Consider the following 23,605-nt stretch of genomic DNA (forward strand, 5'->3'; position numbering starts at 1 on the left):
TACTTCCATCCAACTGTTTTTTGTTGCATCAAGCCGGTCAGGGAGTTTCCACGATTGTCAGTCACCTCACATCAGAGCCACGCAGGCGAGCAAGGACACCAGCCTTGATAGAGGACAGACTGTAGAGGAGACAAGGAGGAGGATGTGAGAAGGTACATGGAGGGAGGAGGGAGGGGGAGGAGGGGGGGGGATGCTGTCTGGTCAGGAAAATGGTCCACCTGTTTGAGCAAAGTGATGGACTGCTGGACCAAGAGAGAGCACGTAAGATTTATTAGACGTGCCAGCAGCTCCAAAAAGACACAAAATGTTCTCTACGTGTCACGCATGGTGACAAGATGGCCACTGTGGATGGACAGTGTGTGTTTTTTTTTTTTTTTATGATGCAGCTACCTGCCTTTTAAGTGTGAAATCACACATTTGGATCTCTTCAGTGGCATTCGGGAACGCAGATAAATCAGCCACAAATTGAGTCCATCTAATAAAAAAATAAAACTTTATAAACCCCTCGATAAGATGATGACCTTTAAGAGCTGTAACTTTTCTTCTGAAGCAACAAAGTGGTGATACAAGCTGTGAGCTGGATAGAAAAAGTCCACACACCCCTCTCTAAATGCGAAATATTTTTCTTTTTTTTTTTTCCAAAACGAAATATTTTTAATAGTCATCACTGCTGTGCGAGATAGAGGACAAGAGTGTGACACCTCCCGGATAGAAAAAGTGGTAAAATGGATCGTTTGCAGCACAAGCAAACCGTCGGCGATAAGCGGCAGATGCCAATCACGGCACAGATGGAAGCCCGAGGGCTGCTGCCACCACAAAAAAAAAAAAAATCTCTAAAACAGTGTAGATGTAATTATGATATGGAAAAGGTACCGAGGCAAAGTGTCACATAAAAGCTGCTTCCATTTTTTCAGCAAGTGTCAATATTTCTGCAGCAAAGCATGATGGGAGAATTTTTTTGGGCTACCCTAATGTGGCTCAGGTATAAAATCATGCGAGGAAGTCCAATCGTTTGCTTGGCTTGGATTTCTGTGAGTCAAATTGACAGATTGAATGTTCTCGCTCATCAGGAGTGACTCAGCCTCTTTCTCCTTTTGGCCTCTTCCAAAACTGTCCGATGATGTCATTTTCGGGAACAGTCTGGCAGACGACGCACTTTCATTTAGCAAGGACAACGTGAGGTCATTTTATACAAGGAGGATAAAATTTAGATCTTGAGATCCAAAATGTTGTTTCAGACTCTTAACGAGTGAAGAGTATTTAAAAAAAAAAAGGAGACACGGAAGGCCGACCTTCATGTGGACTGTAATTCTCATTGATTTAAACAGCTGCCTGTGTTACCTTCAAGGTGGTCGCGTCTTTTCGCTACTTTTAGTGGAATTACACAAAAGTAACTCTTGTCACACGATGACAACGCAAAAAAAAAGAAAACACTTCCATCCCGTGACAGAAAACGCAATGAAAACATTTATCTTGTCTTTTTTTAATATTCAATCATGTCAATCATTCTTAAAATACACTGATAATTACTGACAGGCAGTCTCTAGCATCGCTTGCTTTTTTTTTTTTTTCTTCTCCTCCCTCCACTCTCTCCTTTTTGTTTCCAGCAAGACCCTGATTCCTGTGTAATGACACCGTCAGATGATCACACAACAAAGACACACAATTAGGAACAGGTTAGCTTACTTAATCTGATTTTAAGAGATGTAACAGAATGACCATTTTAGCCACGACAATGCCCGGAACGGGGGGGGAGGGTGGTTTTAAAAAAAACAACCAACTATCAAAAAATTTTTTTTTTTTCAATGTGCTATTACACAGGAATCGTGTTAAATATCAAAACATCAACAGAAAGGCTCTTTTTCTTCTTCTTCTTCACAATTGCGTGGTAAATATAATAAGGGATAAATGAAAAATATCTGGCCCAATCTGTCATAGAAAGCGGACAAACGACGGGAAATATCAAGAGTGACAAAAGACTCAAACAGCTTTGAAAATCGGGCCGTCCGCGTTACAAAAAAGGGGGACGGACGGCGGGATCAAGTCATACAAAAAAAAAAAAAAAAAAGTCAGCCAGAAGCAGAATGTCCACGCTTCGAGTGCATGACGTCGCCTCGTGTCCCAAAAAGCGACCCGACGACATTTTCCAGTCTTAAATGCTAAACGAGACACGTCGGAGTGTGCGGGATGTCCTTCAGGCAGCAAACGAGAGGAGCTTATAGCACCGTGAAACACTTGTGGCCGTGCATAAACGAAAATAAAGGAAGAAGAATCGGGCAGCATGTAACAGGCCAGCTTCAAATCAACTGCATAGCGATTAGCGGTTTTTTTTTTTTTTTTTGTTTTTTGACTCATGCCGAGCAAAAGGAACGTGGAGGTATTGAAACACAAATGAAGTCAAACTTGAAAATAAAAATCCTCCGTTTGCAGCTCTTCGGTCCTCAAAGTCCTTCGACGCAGGGAAAGTCAAGTATGGGTGTCAGGGGGGGGGTTCTTCATTTCCGTCCCCGCGGAAGTCGAGCGTCACGGCCAAATTGGCTATATTCGACGAGGGAACGAGGTCCGCCAGGAATCGGCGATGGTACGGGATCGCCGAAGACGGCGTTCAGACGCAGGTGCCCTGGTGTGTCGGCGCCAGGGCCTTGCGGTTTTTCAGGCCCAGGGACTTCTCCTTGAAATCTGACGGCTTCTGCTGGGAAACGTCGATCAGTGCGCTGGCGACGATCAGGCCTGAAAGAAAAAAAATCGTAAAAAGCCGTTTCACTCTTTGACCTGGTCCAAGTGGAGCTACCTGACTGGCCCGGCGGAGGCAAGCGGGTCGGCCCCGACGGCAGCCGCATCAGGACGGTCAACACGGCAGCTTTGCCTCCGGAGCACGGCTCCATGGCGACGGGTTTTGGCGCACCCTGAAAAATCGAAACCATGTAAACAAAGCGAAACCTTTCGGTTCAACCAGACAGTCGAATCTCACGGCGACGCCGCCAACAACAACAAAGACGGCGATGACACCCGGCTGACGAAAAGCAACACTTAGCAAAAAGTGAGGCGTGAAAAACATGTCATCCTTACAATGAACGTCAAGAGGTTTTCAGCGCTATGTTTGGGAGAAATTGGGGAGTAATAACACGTCTGACCACAATTGACTTCTTTGTGTCTGCCAGCCTGCCAATTGGGATGTGAGGCGGACGCTCCAAAAAACGAGAATGCGTGCTCGGGGACTAATTCCGTTTCGAGTGAATATAATCCTTTGGGTATACTCAAGCAAACTCTTAATTTCTTTTTTTGCTTTTCCAAGACTTTATTGTAACTGTCCACTTTGGGTTTTTATCCTCACAATATCCAGAAAGTCCTTAAAATGATCAATTACGGTTTTTATTTTTCTTAAAGGTTATCGGACCCTCGGAGGAGTAAAATGAGCAATATTCGTGAAGCACACGCACGTCAACAATTTTTGTCACGGAAGATGAATATTGATGCACGATTCATATGAGGCAATTAGGTCACGTGACCAGAGGGGAACATATTAGCGTGCATCTGCTCGGGCGCAATCGGCTTGTCACACGGCTTCACGGGCACTCAGGTGATCCCCGCTAATGAGTAGCTGGAAAAAGAAAAATGGTTTCGTGCTAATCTAAGGATAAATCACAATCGGCCGCATTCCGTTGCTTACACGCTTCACTGAGACGTCATTACGGACAACAAACGTATTTTGGTTCTATCCGGAGGAGTGGAGTCGTCAAATGCAAATCGGCGCTCGGTAAAATGTGTCGTCGGTGTCCTCTTTGACATCGACGAGTGTTTCCAACAGTTAAGTGACGCCAGATGCTGAGCAATTAGGGGAGGAAAAAAAACAAAACAACAAAAAAAAAAAAGCTTTATGTTGATAAAGGTTCACCTTCAGCTGCTGCCAAACGAATTGGCTCTTTCGCTTGACTCAGCGTTCTTTAAAATGAGTCCAAATCATAACACGTATGATTGGAACGCAATAACGTGCGGGAGTTGACATTTCAAATTTTTTCTCAAGTGCTGGCAACATCTTTCAAAAGACAGTCGGCCATTTTCTTTTTGGTTCACGCTGCATCTTGTGAGGGTCAACAAACAGGAGGAGGCTGGATTTTTCTTTTTTTATCTTTTCCACAACAGCTTGGGAGAGCGTTTAGCGAAATTGTCTCCGGTGGACGCAAATCTTTTTTTTTTCTTAATGCGCTCTGACAAACAAACACTTTTGCCAAGCGTCCAAAAAAAAGGGACGGGCACAAAGTCGCGGAACTAATTAGGCCGTAATTAATTTTACGCTCACAAATAGCTCGCAATGTTTTTTTTTTTTTTCTTTCTCCACGCTGGCCTTCACGACGACGGCCGGCGTAATGGGCGGCGAGCGGCGCTCAGCAATACGCTAATGGCTAATGTAGTGGCTCCTCGCCGGTTGCCACAGCGATTTTATTTCTCTCGGCGGCAGGTGACAGAGGCGGGCGGCCTTGGCTGAGGAAACACTGTTGCTCCTCCGATGTCAATTTGAGCAAGGAGCTCCCTTTTATTGCTTCTAGCTACGCTTTTATCCCCAATGACATTGAGCCCGCCCGCCCGCCCGCCGCCGTTCTTCTTTCAACATTTCTTTTTCGGTTTCGTGATGTCTTTGAATGATTGGAAGGAAGGTCACATGATTCATTTTGTCTTTCAAAGACAAACTCTGCAAAGATAACCTTTATTGTACTGACACTTTATTTTAAACTATTATTTTAAAAAAAAACAATTATTTGATTCTTACGTCAGCCATGGGCGGCAGTATCTCCGTCTGCTCGCCTCCTCTGGCGTCCAGCACGACGGCAGCCGAAGCAAAAGGACGACTGGCCATTTGTTGACGCTCCCTCATGAGTTGCTAGAAGGGATAAAAAAAAAAAAATGCACACATTTATCGAAAAGTAAAGAAAATGGGGTCAAAGGTCATCTGCCAGGTGAGATTGATTTTCCTCCCGTGTGTTGAAACTTTAAGCCGCTGTATTGTAGCGCATCTCGACTTCCAAACATCTTCTAGCCGCATCGCATCTACGAATAAAAACCGGCGGGCTCAGCCGAAGGTCAACAACGAGGAAATTTGCCCTTCTCCCAGAGATAAAGCCAACGATGTTTTCTTTTTCTTTTTGTGTCCTTCTTGTTGTTGTAATTTCCAACACCAAAGCTTCAAATCCAAAATCATCCATCCTAAATGTCAGATAGCCACAATGTTATTTATCACGTCGCGAGGTTCATTTAAAGCCACAAAGCGGCCGAGAGGGGAAGCAAAGTCGTCGGGCGATGCCGTAAAAAAAAACCGCGCTCGGGGCAATACAATCGGACGAGATTCCAGAAATGAATAACTTAAGTCGACGACAAAAGGCCAGAACCGAATGGCTAAAAGCAATTAACGAGCGATTTTGTGGAGAACACAAGCTGGAGCCTTTCATTGGCGCGATAAGCGAACGAACGGGCCGCATTAATATGCAATTTGATTCATTTGGCCGGTGAACGCGGGAATTATCTGGCCTGCCCAAGAACGGACGGCCGTGCCCTCCTTTCAGGAAAACGCGCCGACCCGCCTCGGAGACTTTAGCGGGTCACTTTGGGCTTTTTTTTCTTGCGTCATCCAAAAAATTGGGCAAGCACGAGTAGGTTTTAAAAAAACTCAAGTGGTGTTCACATTCCACAGCGATAAGACGTATCTTGAGAATTCTTTGCTTTCAGGTAGGGAACCAAAAGAGTGAAATTCTTATCAGGTGTCATAAGAGGAAATGAGTCCAACTCAAATCCTTGAGCCCGCAAGTCATTTTTCTAAGTTGAGGAATTAGCGAAGCTTCTTGTGTAAGCAAAGGGTAATCGTATTAAAACGATGCATGAGGTGTTGATTGAGCTCTTGGAGGGGAGCCGTCTTTTCAGTGGAGAGAGAATCAACGTGGTCAAAAAGTCACACGGGCGCAAAGTATAAAAGCTCATTATCCCATCCAGCGGGCTCCATTCAAACTAAGTGCGTGCAAAGTACACATTTGCATAATTGACACTCGCACGTACTTGTGGAAGCACTTTTGCGTTTTTAAACTGCAGCCTTGCAAAATACTGGCTTGAAGTACAAAAATGCAAATATAAAATATTTAAATGCAGCTAAGTGTGCAGATTTGATATCAAAGTGTGTTTTTTTTTTAAAGGCAATTTAAAAAAAAAATAAAGCTAATTAAATACCAATAAAGATTTTTTTCACAAATTAAAACTAATAAAAAATAAAATGAAATCCTAACAAAAGAAATAAAAACTAATTCAGAGGAAAATTCAGGGTCATTATTTGACCTCACAAAAAAAAAGCGGGCTGTAAACACAAAGTTCGACATTGTGTAAAACATCTTTGACCGCCGTCTCGTGAAGCGAAATGTCAGCGCCCCCACCGACCGGGTCAGCGGCGACGTCCTGCTCTGTGGCATTTCCAGCTGTTGTCGCTTCTTCCCTTTGTGATCCAACACCCGTCACGTGCCCTCCATGCAAATGACACGAACGAGGCGAAAAGAAAAATCTCATCGCGTCCATAACAGCTGAACTTTGATTCTGCTGAACTGAAGGGCAGTGACCAATCAGTGACAGCGGCCCATCTGCACGCAATCATTATTTCCCCTCCACTTTAATTCTGGCACGATTCTCAGTCAGGATTTAAATTCATGCATCAATTAGTGGCGCTTGCCGATGATCAATGTCAGTCCTTGTCAAATTAGTTGAATTTGGAGGGCACTTACTTCTCGGCGCCGCGACGCCCAGCAGGTCTGCTTGATTTTCCACACCACGGCTGCCACCAGCAGAAGCGACAGGAAACAGCTACAAGGAGAAAAAAACGTTACCGTTCAAAATCTTTTCCTCGCTGCATATTGATCGATAATTGCTGAATCAGCGAGTTCATCCGAGATGTTCCGCCCGATAATAATGCTCGTTAAGAAGGTAATTGGTGAGTCTCTAAATCACGCGTCGACACTAATGTCCAAGTTACATGGCGATGTGAGTCTACGGGGACACAGGATAATCGACTTCCTGTAATTCGAGAAACAAGCCCTCGTCTTCGGGGGCCGTCATCTGCTTTCAGCTCGGACGCATTACCGATTCGGACCCGATGAACTCGCGGTTGATATTGTAAGCTGAGCGGGGCTATCGGGGAGATATACGGCCGGGATGGGCGTGACCGTGAGAACCGGCGACGGGCGATGAAACGTGATCGCCCTGGCGAGGACGACAAGCGGAGGGGTGAAGAGAAAAGGTGAAATCCGCTGGAAGCGACGGGAAACATCAAACTACGTGTCGTCACGTTTTGCAGCGTGGGAATGCTTTCTTGAATAAAATAAAATATAATACGGTATCAACATTGCCTTCGCGTCACTTTGAAGATAAGCAGCTATGATATTCAAAGATGGCAGTAATTCGAAACCAAAAATATTTTTGCTATAAATACACCAAAAGTAAGTTTTCTTTGCCGGAATGCCCGAGTCGGGTTGTAATTGGAGCCGGCGGACGCGGCCGATATCTTGCTAGCAGCTTAGCGGCTGATGGACAGGCGCCTCGGGCGACGCCGGCCTGACAGCCACGTACATAATATGCGAGTCCGTCACACAACAAGCTCACCTTACACATTCACGCTTAACCTTAATAAAGCCGCGGAAAAGCTTTTTTTTTTTTTTAGCTAGAAATAAGTCGTGATTTATGAGCGTTTTAAAGCGCTAAAGACCTCATGAAACGATTACTGTCAATTCGTTTAAATTTACTGCGCGGGTGAGACGAGACGTCCGTGAGGTGCATTCGGTTGACTGTTAAACAGGTGGAGGAAAAAAAAAAAAATCAATGAGATTAACTAAGCAAATAAAGACGAGCAGATAAACACAGAGACGCTAATCCAAAATTTGAGACTCACCTGAAAAAGGTCACAAAGAACTGCACCAGGTCCATGATGCTGTTGTGTTGGGAAAAGGAAATCTGGTGGAGTCAAAACAGGGTCAGAAGTGAATCTGTTCCAATACTTTTGCTCATTGATGGAGCAGAATATTCGCTGTTGGAGGTCATAATTGTTATTATTCATTTCTGGGGAGGGAGGGGGGGGTGACAATGGCGGCTGTGTGACAAGTCATATCATGGTGACATATGATTATCTAGCGCAGACGCTTGGGAGGCATCGTGCCCCGAAAACGACAACAGCGGCCTGATGCCTCGGGGGCAAGATTGCGCAACAGTTGCGTGAGGAGAATCATTTGCCGAGGAAAATACAAATATTTAGGTGACGACTGTCGGAAGGAGTCAACCTTAAAAAATGGAAAAAAATACATGAATGCCAAAAAAAAAAAAAGAATGGAGCTGGATGAGCTAAGACTTTCTAATAACGAGTCCGGATAATCTGGATGGGGGTCAAAGTCATACGTTTGGGGTTAATTCGCTTTCAAGACGGATCAATGCAATTGTTGGAGGAAAAAAAAAAATTGGGAATCGAGCGGTCTGGCAACAATTCCACTGGCTCTGCAAAATACCTTGTTCTGCTTTTTTTCCAAATCAATTAGCAGATTTGGCTTTGAATTGGATTTGATTTTGTGCAAGGAAAGGAGAGACCTTCTCCCGTTCTCCCAGCGGCTTTAACAACTCAGGCCGCTCCATAAATAAGCTGTTGTTTGCCAGGGAATTTAATAGAAAACTATTATTGGAACACCTCGATGGATGAGGTGACCCCGTTAAGGTCCAACAATCTGCCCGGCAACAGAGAGGGGCGGTGACAATCAATAGGGAGACTAAATCATTTGCAAAAAGAAACTTTGCGATATTACTATTTTGATCTGCCAAAAAATAAAAAATGAGCGGTTGTGTTCGACCTCACTTCATTACAACAGGATTTGTTCCAAAGGCTAGCGCAGCATAAAGGTTTTATCTGCACAAATTGGATTGCTCCAAGGTCGCCAAGGAAAAAAAAAAAGCTTACCTGAATCTTGACGGGCCACGAAAAGTTACTGACGTAGACATAAAAGGTGATGTTGGGGTTGGTCCTGAAGGTAAACTTTTCACAGGAGAAGCTGTCGCCGTATTCCTTGATGTTGTTCTTGGACACGATGGGCACCTCCTCGCCCGAGATGGTGCCGGCTGTAGGCCCCGAGAGTGCACAATTAGACATTTCCGCCATCTTTTGTCTTCCGAGAATAGCGAAGGAAGCAAATGTGAGCAATTTAATAATCCATCAGAATCTGAAATGGATTAAACCAATCCATTTGACATCTATTGAATTGTCATTTCGGTGTCAACGGCGTCGAGTCGTCGCGTTGACATTCCAACCCGCCGGCGGAAAATAAAAGAAAGGCAAAAATCACAGCTTGAGTGCGGCGACGTGCGTTGTGTTTATCTTAATTGAAATCGCCCTCCTGCGCCGCCCAAAGGCGCTCCGGGCTCTTGTCAATTGTGGAGAGGATCGGCCGTGACTTCGCAGACAAAATATATTTGGTGAAGGAGTGAATGGGGGGGGGGGGGGGGGGCCTAACTTCAAATATTAATAACAGCACGCTGAAAAAGGTGAAGGTGGCTGCAGAGGAGCATTTTTTTTTTAGCGGTGGTCAGGTGGGGAGAGAGAGACAGTGGCGTCGGGCGGGCTCGGGTGGAGGAGGAAGGAAGGGCAGGAGATAAACACACCAGAGTTGGACGTCTGCAGTGTCCTTGCTTGTCTTCACGCCAGCGTCCCGCAATATCCGCTAGACGTCTAAACGCAGCACATTTTTCCTCAGCTTTAATTTAAGCTATCGGGTACTCGCAGAAGCTGCTGATGCCAGCCGCGCCGATACTTAAGGCAACAAAAACAAATCTGCTCATTCCTCCTCGCCAGTAGTTGGCGCTATGCTGCAACGTTTGCATTTTATAATTGTCAAATAAAGCTGCCTGAGCGCAAATGTTTTACATTGACGTGTAAACCACGGTTAATTTAGTTTTATATTTGTATGGCAGTTAATATTAAAAAATGAGATGCATCGGTGCCACTGACATTTATTGCCACTTCCTTTACGGCCGTTAAAATTAAGAGAGTGTTTTATTATTTTCAAGGTATTATAACCTAAGCGGCTAACGTCTGGGTTGAATTCAAACGTTGCAAAGTTTTGAGCGGGAAACGTGTTCGATTCGATATTCGAATTCGTGTTCAATACCTGTCGATCCCACGGACCAGGTGACGTTGAGGTTGAAGTTGTTGGAGGCATTAATGAACATTTCCAAGTTCTTGTTGGCCTTTGGATGAGAAACAAAATGGATACAAAATCAGGCAAAAAAATGGAACATGAATCAGAAGGTCTCGTTGTGACTGAGTCAGTGAGTCGTCATGGATGGCGTTCAAATTATTGAGCGGCAACATCAAATTACATCGGGGGGCGGCCGAATAGGACTGAGTCACTTGTCGACTCTCTTTGCGTTACCTGCTCGGGGGAGGCCATGAAGTTGATGGCCGTGTAGTGGTTATCGTCTTCTTGGGTGAGACTGAAGGTGAAGTGGTAGTCGATGAGTAGATTGTCTGTTGGAGAAATGAGGGAGACGTGTGATTAAAAACTTCGTGGAGTCACCTCTACGAAGAGAAATTTATTTGCAAAACTGAAAATATCCCCAAAAATGGTCCGAGCAGGAGTCTGACTGATGAACGCTACGTGAAATCAAAACTTGATTGTAATTATTAGATGCAATCAGGGTGTCCAATTTTCTCATCAAGTGCCCAAAAAAAAAATAAAAAAAATTAACAGCAGGCTCCAAAACTCAATGATTAATAAATACGAACAGAATTTCGTCATCATTTGATTTAGGTGTGCAAAATCGAGACAAAAACATCTTGCGTTCGGGTTCCGTCGGTAACTGAGAGGTCGGAAGCAAGTGTCGGTTATGCGAGGAGGTTAAAACAGGCCCGGGGCTTGAACTTCTCGTCTTCTCATTGAGCTCAACGTCACGCGATGGCATTTCAAAAGGGGGACAAAAGCTTGGCCGAAGCTCTGTTGTCTGAAAAGTGTGACGCGAGAGGAGAGGGTGGGTTGGGGGGGGGGGGGGGGTGTATATTTATATAAGATGCACCGTGAAGGGCAGCGGCTCGAGCACATCGACGTACAAAGTGACACCATTTGGGTCACCTTTTGTTTTCCCCCCAGAGTCCATTGTTGTATGGTGTTCCACAGGGCTCTGTTTTAGGGCTTCTTTTATTTGTACTCTGCTCACCCTGCAAGGCCACCGAGTTGGCTTTTAGGCAAAACCACTAAAAGTCTTACATATGCGCTTTCAATGTGATGAGTCATCCTCTAAGGGCATAAGAAGAATGTGGCCCCGTGATGTAAGCGAGTGTGACACGTCGGCTCGAGAACCAGCGAAGAAGTAAGTGGGCGACTGAGTGCCCCCCCCACCCCACCCCTCGCCTTGATTAGCTCAGATCGCTCACTCCTCGTGATGCGCTTGACATTTTCACGGCAAGTCATTCTGTCAGCGAGCAAGCGCGGCGGGTGGCAAAGCGCTAAGACGGCCCATCTGCCGCCGGCCGGGCGGGCGGGCTTCAAGTAAATACGCCGGAAAGATCCAAGACGACGCGGCTGGGAATAATCAAGTGCGGTGGAGATGTACTCACAGTAACAGGTTCCTCTGAGTGGATTGCCAAGGTAACGGTTTTCTGAGTCACACCTGCACAGAAGAAAGGAGAGCAAGATGATTGGAGAGCACTTAGCGTTTACTGCACGCACCACTTTGGAATTTTATCAAAATTAACACGGTGACAAAAAATCGGAAAAATAACCCGCCATGTGCCAATCCGGGTGGGGTTTTTTTTTTCAACGGAATTGCACAGTATGTAAATGATTATATTTCGGGGATGCAAGTTGCCGACGGCGACACGAACGTTGTTTTGCATCATGTGACAACTCGGATGTTGCCGTTTGATAAGCAGGCGGCAAACATCTTTGCGGGGCTCCGAGCAAAACTGACTTTCATCTGCCGTTTTGGACTCGGCTCAAAAATAAAAAAGTTGAGTCATACAAATTTAAGCGGTCGGGGATTCTAAACTGAAAAGATAGTGACAGAAATTCCAAAGTCGAGGGCCAATCATTCTCCGGCAAATATATTGGCCTTCTCGAGCTGAAACAAAAATATCTCTGGATGCACTTCTGCAGTGCATTCCGGAAACACAATAAGCGTGCAATTAACATATGGCCCGCGTGAAATGACTCTAAAGCCGGGGCCAATTAATCTACCAACGCCGCTAATGAGGGTCCTAACTCGAGGGGCTAAAATTAAAACGGGCTGTGAGGAGGACAATAAAGAGTTGCCGAACTGGCTGGCGTTTGCCTCCGAGCTATTGTTGTCATTTGACAGACGTTGTGGTTTTCGAGTCCCGCCAGCGGCGGCGGCATCTCGCGACAAAACAGACACACACACCATCTGAACGGCAAAGATGGAAAGCGGCATGACTAAACAACGTCCAGCCTTTAGTCTGTCTGCGAGGACGCGAGCAATGACAGCAGTACTTGTGAGCTTTGATTGCTATCAGGGAGAGAATGTCAGATCGTTTGAATCACGCTATGAATCATCGGCCGGCCTTTTTTGGCTGTTCAGGAAAGGAAGTGAAGAACCACTGCAAGCAAACTCTATTTTGGACATTTTCAACTGAGTCATCCGTCAGAATGAATCGTATGTTAACTCCTGTGAATCATACCGTATTCCCATTCAAGAGAATCGAATCATAATTCGATTCAAGAGAATCTCTTCTTTCGTGAATCGTACTGTTTTTCCATTCGAGAAAATCGGATCAGATTTGAGCGAATCCTAATTCGATTCAACCGAATCGTGTCTTTTGATTTGCAAGTTTGAACGAATCGGTTGGCTTTTTTTTGGAGCGACTCCTCGAAACCAAGGACGAGCGCGAGAGAAAACAAATAGACGAACGATGCAGAGCCTCAATTATGAGCGGGAACATATGGCGGGCTTCATTATGATGTGTTGCTTTACCCCCCCACCCCCCCCCCCCCACCCCCCCCACTACCACCTACGCATGGCTCCTTCCATCTATACAAGCTTTTGAGTCATTTAATGCCCCACAGTACATTCGGAAGTCATGGCCGTGACATAACGACATTTTGACCTGCTAGATGGCTCATTATTATGATTATTATTATTACTACATAGCATCCACGTGCGCCGCAATGTGCTAAGAGCGTTGGAGCTTGCGAATCTCCATTATGGCCGCGCGTCGGGGTGTTACGGAGCTTGTATTTTATGCACGCTTAGGACGATAAGGCGCAATCAAAGGGTCATAGAGGAGATTGCGTGCGGGAGGGCGGCCTGCTGAGCCGCGACGGCGACGCTCCGTTACGACCACAAAGGTGGCACTTATGAAGCATTAAGGGCAACGTCGCTCGTATTTCCATCGAGCGTATGAACTTGGCTCCTCGAAATTGTAACTGGTTCGCTGTTGGTTATTTCGGGCACGGATTTTGACATTGTAAACACAAGCGGCTTTTAATTTGTTATGTCCCCCCCCCACTTGCTTGTCGGTAGCTTTTAGCGGGGAAATGACAAATAGATTGGAACGGCGCGGAACTAAATGCATGCTTTCAGAGTATTAAATGACATGATCGAGTATCACGTTGACATCATATCCGAGCGGCGAAGCTACTAAAAGGTCAAGCAAGCGTCTGGCTGGCTGTTTAACAGGGAAGGGAAAAAAAAAACGCCGCCACACGCTTTTGTGCGACGGATAAATATGTGCGGGAGGGGGGGGGGGATGTATTGCGCAACTCTTATCTTAATTTCATCTCCGCCTGCACGAACGTCGTTACCTTGTATCTTAATTTAATCACGGCAAGTCCGAGCTGAAGGCACATGAAAACGCCAAATTTTTTTGGTGTACTCATGGCGGCATGTATTGTTTACAAAAACAATTCCATCCTGCGCTAATGTACCCTCACTTCGTTAGGGCGTCCATTACGCCGAGGCCCCTAATGGCGTTCGGCGCATGCATGCGTGAACACGCGTGCAAAAAAAGATACAGGTTCATTTTGCAGCGGGGGGTCTTTGTTTAAGGGGCTGACAAGGGCGGCTGGTGCACAGGGGAGGGGGGGGGGCGAGCGCACTGATTACAGGTAATGAGATACCGGCAATGACATCACCAAACAGCACACCAAGCCAACTGTTAATCAATATAGCAATTTGATTAGAGTGGAAACGGGTAATTACTTGAGCGTGCTAATGCTTGAAGGTGAAAATGCATTTTGATTTTCAAGATTAGATACCTTGGCAACACTTTGCTACCAAATAACGCTGCTTGATAATCAGCGGCTTCATCCGATTGGGCAGAAATGGGACTGCGAGTTGGGAAGGGAAGGCGGGGTGGGGGGGGCATCCGCGTGTTCTCTGTTCCCGGTTTAATTTTAATTTGATAATCAGTAATGGGCAGGAGGAAGCGTCCCAAATCTGGTAGGTGGGCAGATCCCGCTAAATGGCTCGCGATTGGCCTGCTGGTGTCTGGTCTGCTTGGTCATTTGAAGTAATTTTTAGCCACCTGCTAGAAGGGACATTTTTCTGTTCATTTGTGGTTTGCTTGTATTTTGTTCCAAAAGAAAAATACGCCATGGAGCGTTTGAATCCGCAAAATGAATCAAATGACTCTCCGACACTTTGCAAAACGCACGAGTCTGCATTTTTTCCAGATTTTCTCCAAACAAGCCGAATTTGATCACATTGTATGAATTTGCATGAGCCGGCATCCATTTTGCTTACAAGTTGGAAAGCGGACGGCTAAGTGGGGATGGTCCTCCCACACCTTGGGGGGAGAATTGACCCTGTCAGCAGTAATCATGCTGGAGGTGCACTTTCTGATCAACACCACAGTCCAGTTTTCGCTTTTCCAGCACTAAGAAAAAAAAAAAAAAAATCCAACTTGGAAGGGCAGCTGATCTCTTAAGGTCAGACCATCACCGCTTATGACTGAACCATAAAAAACATAAAAAATCATGAGTCACAATTAGATGCAAATGAAGTCGAGAGGTTCCGCTTCCAATACGAGTGCTGCTCTTGTCGCTTTCAACTTTGGTGATGCAATTAGGAGGAAAAGGTGAGTGAAAGTCAGCGGGCCTTAATGTGATCCAAATCCCATTAATTCCCCCCCCTAATGTGTGGATGCTTATCTGGAGTGTCCTCCTTCTGACTTCTCCTTGACGCCAATAATGAGTCGCCGGAACGCGAGCAGCCGACAGTTACGTTTGAACGTTAGGGTTAAAAAAAAAAAAAACGCTGACCTCCATTTTGTGATTTGTTTTGATGTGGCTCTATTCATCACGCCGTCTGATTTCATTAAAAGAAAAAGCTGCAGGGTAGATTTGCAAACTTTCAAACAGAAATATGGCGTCATTAATCATGAGGGATGAAGAAATTTCGGAATGTTCTGAACTCCCGTTTCTGCTTTCGTGATGTTTCCGGTAGCTGAATGATTTTTTGGGAACGGCAATCATGATTGTGTTGATAAGCAAGTGTGTGTGTGTGTGTGTGTGTGTGTTACTCACAGCTGGCACTGGTCCCCTTTGATGCCCTTGGTGGTGCAGAAGCACTTGCCAGTTAGCACCTGGCACATATTGGCATGGCCGTTGCACTTGCAGGCTGGATGGGGCCGGATGGAGAGAATATGGAAAAGAGGAGATGGGAGCCACACGTCGACAACGAGAATCATCTAAATCGTAAACTACCCCGCGATGATATAAGACTCACCTTGGCATTTGCCGCCGTTGGTAGGGTCGCCGTGGTAACCGACCATGCAGGTCTGACAGTGGACGCCGGTGGTCAGGTTGCGGCACTGCTCGCACACGCTGCCGTTGGTGCACGTGCTGTGGCCGTTGCACTGACACGCTGCGTGTTAAAAGATGGACTCCGTTCAATATTTTGGTGTAGGATTGCGGGAATCCGCAGGGAGGGATCGCTTCCCCGCGCGTGTGCCGAAACCAGACACCCGATCAAAGAGAGGCGGGCGGAGAGTCGATACGGGTTCCTCACCGGGGCAGTGAATGAAGGACCACTCGTAGCCTTTGTCTTTGGGGCAGACGGCGGGCTCCAGGCTCATGTCGTGGGACTGGCCCTGCTTGGCCGGCCTCTTCATGGGACCCCGGTACGAGCCCTCGGTGCAGAGCCCCTTCCCCGTGCTGCTGGGGTCGGCGCACCAGCCGCACTCGGGCTGCTCCAGGCACTGGCCGCACGTCCGCAGACCCGAGCAGTTCTGGGCTGAGGAACAAAAAGATATTTGAACCCGCCGGTTGCGTTTCCTGCTAAACGTTTAGCAGGTCACCTTGACGCCAACATCTGCATTGAGAAGCGGGGCTGCAGTGCGAGAGGATTTCATTCGGTGGGATTTCTCAGCCTCGGACAGATTAAGGTGCTTTCAAGTGCTGGACGGCGAGGCATTAACGCGTTATCTGTTAAGCTGTCAGAACTACAGATGTGAGAGCAGATACAAGGAGAAGTCTTTTGGTTTTTAACGATGAAGGGGAAAGTAGCACCTTCAGCCTGAGATGGAAAAGGCTTCGATCCACCGGACGTTTAATTGCTAGACGAGTCGAGCGGTTGCCACTTTGGCCGCCAGACGAAAAAGCACAAATGTCGCCGCCATCTTCGAGAGGTAGACATTGACAAAGTGCTTTTTTTTTTTGTTCTGTTCTTTTAATGTCTTTTTATGTCAAGCAAATCTCTAGCTAGTCGGCTAATGGATGTGTCGCCATGGCAACACACGGCCATTTAATTGTGTTGTGACGAGCGAGCGGAGGGCTTTAAGTGGCAGACGGCGCAGGGACGAGGCCGTCTAAGCGCGACGGATGAAGAGGTTTTTTATTTTTTTATTTAAATCCAAAACACACACACACACACTTACACAAAAAGCATGCCGGAATCAATAAGAAACACAACCACGCGCAACCTCAGCATAGATTTTGACAGGTAAATCAATTCCGGCAAGCGAGTGAATCCCGTGCTCGGAGTCGCTGCATAAATTGAACGGCAAGTTTGACAAGGTTGCAAAAATCTTTTATGGCTGAGACGTCTCATCTTTTGCTTTGACTCTTCGCAATCCCTGCCCGACGCGGGAGAGAATCCGTTGTATTGTAACATTCTCGACTGCATGTCAATTTACTTCCATTACCTTCTCCTCACGGCCTTTAATAAACTTCTCAAAGGCCGCAAACGGCAGAGTCGATTTGCGGCTCGGCGGCCACGAGGGAAATCAAACGGCGAGAGGGATGCTACGCGCGACTAATTGGGCATAACAACGGCCCCAAAACACTTCTCAAATCCTGGAGTTAGTTTCCTTTTTCTTCTCCGCAGTCTTGAGCACTGACCGGCAAGCGAGAAAATCCAGAATATATTTACAGGGGCTGGGAATTGAGCCCTGCGGAACTCCTATTTTGTTTTTGGGGTGCTTACCCAGGCACTCTCCCGTCTGCCACTCCAGACATTGGCCGTAAGGGAAGGAGATGACGTAAGCGGTGGAGTCCACGCAGCGCTGGGCGCTACTGCACCACATGCACTCCATGGCCTGGCTGGTGCAGTTGGAGCAGGTGGTGTGCAGAGAGCATGGCTTCTTGCAGGGCAGGCGGGAGCTCTGATTGGGGTTTCCTGCAAGAAAGAAAATTGGCCCAGTTGACTCATCGATCAAGATTGTTGCCGATTGATTTGAGGAAGAATTTTTGAGTCGATGGCACTCACCCGTGGCTTTTTCGCAAATGAGGCCGTGCGCCGTGGCGGTGCACGGGTTGGCCCTGAGGCCCGACACTTGCGGTTCCTCCAGGTAGGCGCAGAAACCAGAGTCGCTGGGCTCGCCAGGCAGCCAGCGCAGGCTGGTGTTGGTGAAAGGCGACATGTCCTCCCAGCCCCAGTACGACACGTTGATCTTCCTCAGGCCCACCCAAGGCGACAAGCGCTGAGGGACACAACGGATATTTAACACCTCAACGCCTCCACCCGCCCGACGATATTTAGAAGGCGGATAACCGCCGTGACTGCGCTGCTCTGTTGCATCGTTTAAAAATACATTCATTCAGAGGACTGAGAATGTCATTAAAAAAAAAAAAAAGGCAGGAGAAATAATTTCACAGATGATTTCTCCACTTGCCTTCCGGGCTTGAATCTCAAATGTAAAAGGGGAGGGGCGGGGGGGGTGTCAGGCTTGCGGACTGACAACAAACAACATCCCGAGGACTTGCGACAAGCAGAACCGAGTTTAAATCAGCACAGGGGATGTGATAGGGGGGAGCATTAATCAGGAGAATTTGTAAAATTTTTCCCTAAGGACAAAAACAGATTTATGAGTATTTATCTGGGAGACTGTCTCTGTTTAATTGATCATCCAGACTGGGCATGCTGCAAGTGTGGAATACAAAAAGCATCCTGGGAAATTTGAGTTTTTTTTCCAACCGCTCGGTACCTACCTTGTCCAGCCGCTGAAGCTTCTTCAGCTCGTCCAGAACAAAGTCCACCTGCTTGGCGGTGGTGAGCGAGGCGATGTTGCCCTGGAGATTCTTGCAGTAGTGCTTGGCGTTGTCGTAGCTCTCGCGGCTGGAGTTGATCCGCAGGCAGGCCTCGCCCACTTGACTCCAACCCTCGCTGCATTGTTGTGCTGACAAAAAGAAAACGGAAAATGTCAACTTTCCACCAGACTTCCTCGTGCTTTGAACTCGGTGTCTTACCGGGAAGGGCGTGGCACTCGGACTGGCTCTGGTCCCACTGACAGTTGAGGTTGAGCGAGCAGCTCTTGCAGTTGGCCAGCTTGCTGCACACCCGCTCGTTGCGAACGGGGCAGACGGTGAAGTTCCGCACGTTCTGAAATGAGGCGAGGAACACAGAAGATGGTGTTAAACCAAAAAAGCTGAGGAGCACTTTTATTTATTTATAACTCCTTGTTAGGTACCCGAGTAAAGAGAAACCTGGACAAAAGAAAATGGCGCTCTGGCGCCCCCTGTGGGTGGACTCACAAGAGTACAGTTGGTGTGCGCTGAGATGCACTTTTTGTCGTCGCACCACTGGCATCCGTTGGTGTTTGCCGTGCAGCTGGTGCAGTCCGAGAAGCGGTAGCAGAGCTCGTCCACGGTAGCTGAAGAAATTAGATTTAATTGTTATTCATTTAACTTAAACATGCCAAGTTTAAATTGCTAGTAGAAGTTGACTCATTGTGATATTTATATTTACTGTAAAAATATGACCGGCATGATTGACAAAGTCTGGACTCGATCCCCACCTGGTTTTGCAGGACAAAAAGGGGCGGGGCTGATGCCGCCCGTGCTCATGCTGGCTTCCCAGGGCAGGCAGCGGCCTTTGCTCCAGATGCAGCGTACCCCCGGGCCGGCCTGAGCGCAGCCCTCCTCTGTGGGGAAAGCTCGGCAACTGGGCGGCCGATACACCAGCACGTCGTTGAGCAGGACGCCGGAGAAGCCGCCGAAGATGAACATGGACCTGGTGAGGGAAAGGCGGGTCGGGTCAGGTCGCGTCCTTCCGCTGTCGGAGGTTCCGCGACTCACCCGTTGCCGACCACGGCGGAGTGTCCGAAGCGGTTTACATCCCTGTGCAGGTTGGGCTTGGGCAGGGTCCTCCACTCGTCGCACGCTGAGAAGAAACAACATGGAAGGGAAGATTAGGCTGATAATAACTTATTTCAGATTTGAAAAAAAAAAAAGCAATCATATACCGATGTCATACGCCAGGAAGTCAGCCGAGAAGCACTTGGCGCCGTTGCTTAGCGACGTATCATTATGCGTGTTGCCGCCGAAGACCAGCAGGGTGCCGCTGAGGAGCACGGCCGAGTGGAGGTAGCGGGGGGAGTTGCTTTCTCGCAGGATGAACCTGCGGCGGCGGCAATGTTCAAGATCGACACGTAGGATTTGACCAAATTAATGAGCGTACCAGGTGCGCGTGTTGACGTCGTAGCGGTAGAGGTCGTCCACCAGGCCAAACTTGCTGGCCGGCAGCGCCTTGTAACCTCCGTGGACGAAAACGCTGCCGCTGGCTTGATAATACGTGCTGGTGTGGCCGTAACCGCCCTGCGGAATGGCACCTTTCGGTTCCGGCACCGTCCAAGTGTTGGTTCCTGGAAGATGCAAATTGTTTTTAGATTTCTACTGACAGCAGCTGTTTTGAAAATGTCAGCAGGAGGACTCACTCAGATTATACTCTTGGACGTTGCTGATGTAGCTGTAGAGGGGCGAGTAGCCGAAGATGACTAGCATGACCGCCTCGCCGCTTTCCAGGACGACGCAGTGCGCCGTGTGACCTTCCACCGCGTACATGTGCACCTGAGCGGGCGAGCCCGCCACGGGATATTTGCGCTGCCACGCTCGGGCGGGGATGTTGAACACCCACAGCTCGTCCGTCACGTTGGCCCAGCCGGACTCCAGTTTCCCGCCGAACATGAAGATGTCCTCCTGAGCGCAGGAGAAGACACGTGAGGCGACGCGAGACTCCAATTGGATCGTTAGCGCTTACCTGGTAGGATGCGAGCGAGTGGCTGTATCTGGCCACGGGGCCGTTATTGACCGGCACCGTGTTCCAAACGCCGCTCTCCAGGTTGTAGCTGTGAGGAAATCATGAGTTTAGCAGAAGATCCAGAAGATTAACCAAATGTTCAGGCACGCCTTACTTGAGGATCATCTGGAAGGAGGTGACGTTAAAGGTGTAGCCTCCCACCACCCACATGACCTTGTCCTGCACCACGGCCCTGTGGGAGGCTCGGCCCAGAGAGGTGCCGAAGGGCTTGACGCTGGGCAACACCCAGAACGACTCGGTGGACGGCACGCTGAGCGAGCAGTCCGGACCTAGGAGGGTTCCGAAAATCACCGTGTTACGTTCCGCTTCCGTCACTCACGTCTTGCGCTGGTCTCACCTTGCCAGCTGTCGTTGCAAACGCACAGCTTCTCGCCGGTGAGGTCGCAGTAGCCGCGGTCGGGGCTGCCGCAGTTGTTGCGGCAGTACGGGATGTCGCAGGCTTCCCCCTTCCAGTACTTGTCGCACTCGCAGTACACTTGGCTGGCCGCCGAATTGCCCGGCGTGCATTTCCCGTGACCCGAGCAGTTGCTGGGACACGAGTTGATCCTGGATGGAAACGTTACGGCGTCAAGTGACTTGTGCATTGACAATAAAGCATCGTTCGTTCGTTCGTTCGAGTCGAGCGGTGCGCTCACGAGTAAAATATTTCAAATCCAGTCAAGTTGTAGGCGGCGTCGCTGAAGAAGTGCAGCAGTGCATAGCCCGACGTCGTCTCCACTTCGGGAACGGTTTCGTTCCCCCGCACCTCGGGTACGATGAGGCCGCTGTGAACCGAAACACAAAGTCAGCTATCGTTTTGGAGTATCGGTGTCAAGATATCGGAGCATTTTTATGAGTACAGGTAGAGCCAGACAGCAAAATCGATTGGGAGCTCCTCACCTGAAAACGGCAACCAGGGGAGCGTATACGGAGTCTCCATCATAAATGTACATGTGGTCCCAGCTGCATTCCGTAGCAAAGTGATTGAAGCGTAAGCGAAGCACGGCGTTCGGGCTGTTCGCAAAACAAAGCAAATTTAACATTTTGACATTGACGTCTACTTACCGAAAGCGAGTTGGAATTGCCTGAATATTTCACCCAGCAAAAAGGTAAATGCACTGCAGTATAAATGCAATTCTTGGCGGTTGCCGTGGCAACTCAAGAGGAGGTGCAGGTTCAGCAATGTCTGAATCTCTCTCTGAATCACGGCCAATTATGACCGAGCGGTTTCAGATAGATACATTCTGTCCAGATGGATTTGAAAACATGAATCAGAGTTACTCACTAAGCCTCGATCAGCCAGGTGCACTTTGTTTTGTACTTGTAGTTGATCGGACCGTCCGTCAGGAAGCCCGAGGGCTCGCTCAACCTGAAACGGAAAAACACAGAAGGGGAGAAGATTAGATTCAACTCGAACAAATAGTGCCTGTATTATTTTGACGAAAAAAAAAAAGTAGGTTGTTACAGGACGCCGAAAAGTCCCAACTTCATTTTAAGTATTGATGCATGCAATATTGATATCTGTAATAAATAAATATTTTGACAGACTTACTTAAACCTGCCCTGGCAATGCTGGCATTGGTCTCCCACCCAGCCTGGCTCGCACATGCACGACCCGTTGAGACATTTCCCGGACAGGCACGGCTTGTCACAGGCTTTAGGTGGCGAGGAGTGGGCGAACACGAGCAAGTGGACCACAACCCAAACCCCCAGCAAGTATCTTCCATAGGGTAGTTGAGCCGGACATCCATTTTTCCATCCGAGATCCATTTTGGGAGAAAATCGCAACAGTGCTTCAAGTGGGACTAAAAAAGTTCTGCATATTTAAATTGCATGCAAGGCATTTGGCGCAATCGCTAGTTTGCACAATCGGGTTTAAAGACTCTTTTTACCCGAGAGCTAATGCATCATCTGTTAGCCCGTTTAGCTGATCCGCAGCGTCCCAGCATTGATTCATGACCGTTCTCTTTTTTTTTCCCCCTCGCTCGCTCTCTTTCAAATCGCAGCCATTTTTAACGCGTCAACAATCCTCAAGACAACCAGCAGGGAGTCGCAACGCGCCGCGATCCCTTCCACAAGCCGCCGCAACGGAGCCAGACAGCGTGGACGGGAGAACAAAGGCTCGAAGCCCCCGGAACCAGTGCGAGGGCTGAGGCCGCCAACATGGATGTGGAGGTCCGGGGAGGAGGAGGAGGCGGAGGATGAGGCTGTACTGTCACCGAGTGGAACAGGGGAAGCGGGGTTAGGGGAGCACTTGGAGCGCTTGTTTGAGCCTACTTGCGCCGCCCTTCGCCCCGATCGGCGACTTGGCCTCCGCGGTGTGTTATTTTACTCCAAAATTAGAAAGTTTCCAGGGAAAAATCTGCGTTGTAGCTGTCTAAATATGACAATAATTGGCAGCGAACGCGACTCCCGACAGCTCCTCAGGTTGGGGAAAACCAAACAATATCTGCGCATGTGCAATAGAGGACTCCCATTTAAAGGGACAGACCCTTTTTCTGGGGGGGCGTGTCTTTTATGTAAACAAAACATTATTTTACAACAAAACTCTATTTTATTTCGATGTCGTTTGTTTTCATCTTTATGTACCACATTGATACCATAAATAAACTAAAATAAGAAAATAATTTCTTACAACATTTAGACGTACCATGTTTTGCGCATGCGCACTAGCTCCAAAATAGATTATTTTATTCTCACCATAAGATGGCAGTGCCAAGCAATATTTTAAAGAACCTGCAAAGCTTTATTAAATATTGTATGGACTTAACTATTTTTTTATCTGTATGGAAAGTGCCAATGTAAAGATGCTATGGAGTATTTTCATGATTTATTTGTGTAAGTTTTTTTTTCCCACTTAGCTTAAAGTCAGCGTTGCAAATGAAATTTAAATACATAAAAATGTCATGAAATATATAAATCACTTAAGTACCCCTCCCTATTTTCCAGCAGGGTTAACCAAACCCCGCACCGCACGCTCGTCTCATCTCCACAAGGTGTTTGCGTGTGCGCTTTGCTCTCCCTGTTCCCCAAACAACGTGGAGGCAGCCAAAAGAGACGCTCGGCTCACTCGTCT

General features: G+C 47.6%; 1 protein-coding gene across 1 annotated transcript; it reads right to left on the reverse strand.

The window, feature by feature from the left end:
- Nucleotides 1–1,467: 1,467 nt before the first annotated feature.
- atrnl1b (attractin-like 1b) lies at nucleotides 1,468–22,988 on the reverse strand. Its single transcript, XM_049759312.2, is given in 30 exon segments — nucleotides 1,468–2,730; nucleotides 2,792–2,906; nucleotides 4,769–4,879; nucleotides 6,756–6,834; nucleotides 7,916–7,977; nucleotides 8,966–9,123; nucleotides 10,170–10,248; nucleotides 10,434–10,528; nucleotides 11,615–11,667; nucleotides 15,540–15,633; nucleotides 15,742–15,879; nucleotides 16,024–16,248; nucleotides 17,440–17,631; nucleotides 17,722–17,935; nucleotides 18,444–18,631; nucleotides 18,702–18,834; nucleotides 18,987–19,105; nucleotides 19,250–19,464; nucleotides 19,530–19,614; nucleotides 19,697–19,851; nucleotides 19,912–20,095; nucleotides 20,168–20,429; nucleotides 20,491–20,578; nucleotides 20,645–20,819; nucleotides 20,888–21,096; nucleotides 21,186–21,314; nucleotides 21,430–21,543; nucleotides 21,815–21,898; nucleotides 22,082–22,224; nucleotides 22,227–22,988. Coding segments are annotated over 30 exon segments (4,077 nt in total). The 5' UTR covers nucleotides 22,281–22,988; the 3' UTR covers nucleotides 1,468–2,605.
- Between the last annotated feature and the right edge of the window lie 617 nt (nucleotides 22,989–23,605).

This window comes from Syngnathus scovelli, chromosome 21 (assembly GCF_024217435.2).
Source record: "Syngnathus scovelli strain Florida chromosome 21, RoL_Ssco_1.2, whole genome shotgun sequence".
Lineage (NCBI taxonomy): Eukaryota > Metazoa > Chordata > Actinopteri > Syngnathiformes > Syngnathidae > Syngnathus > Syngnathus scovelli.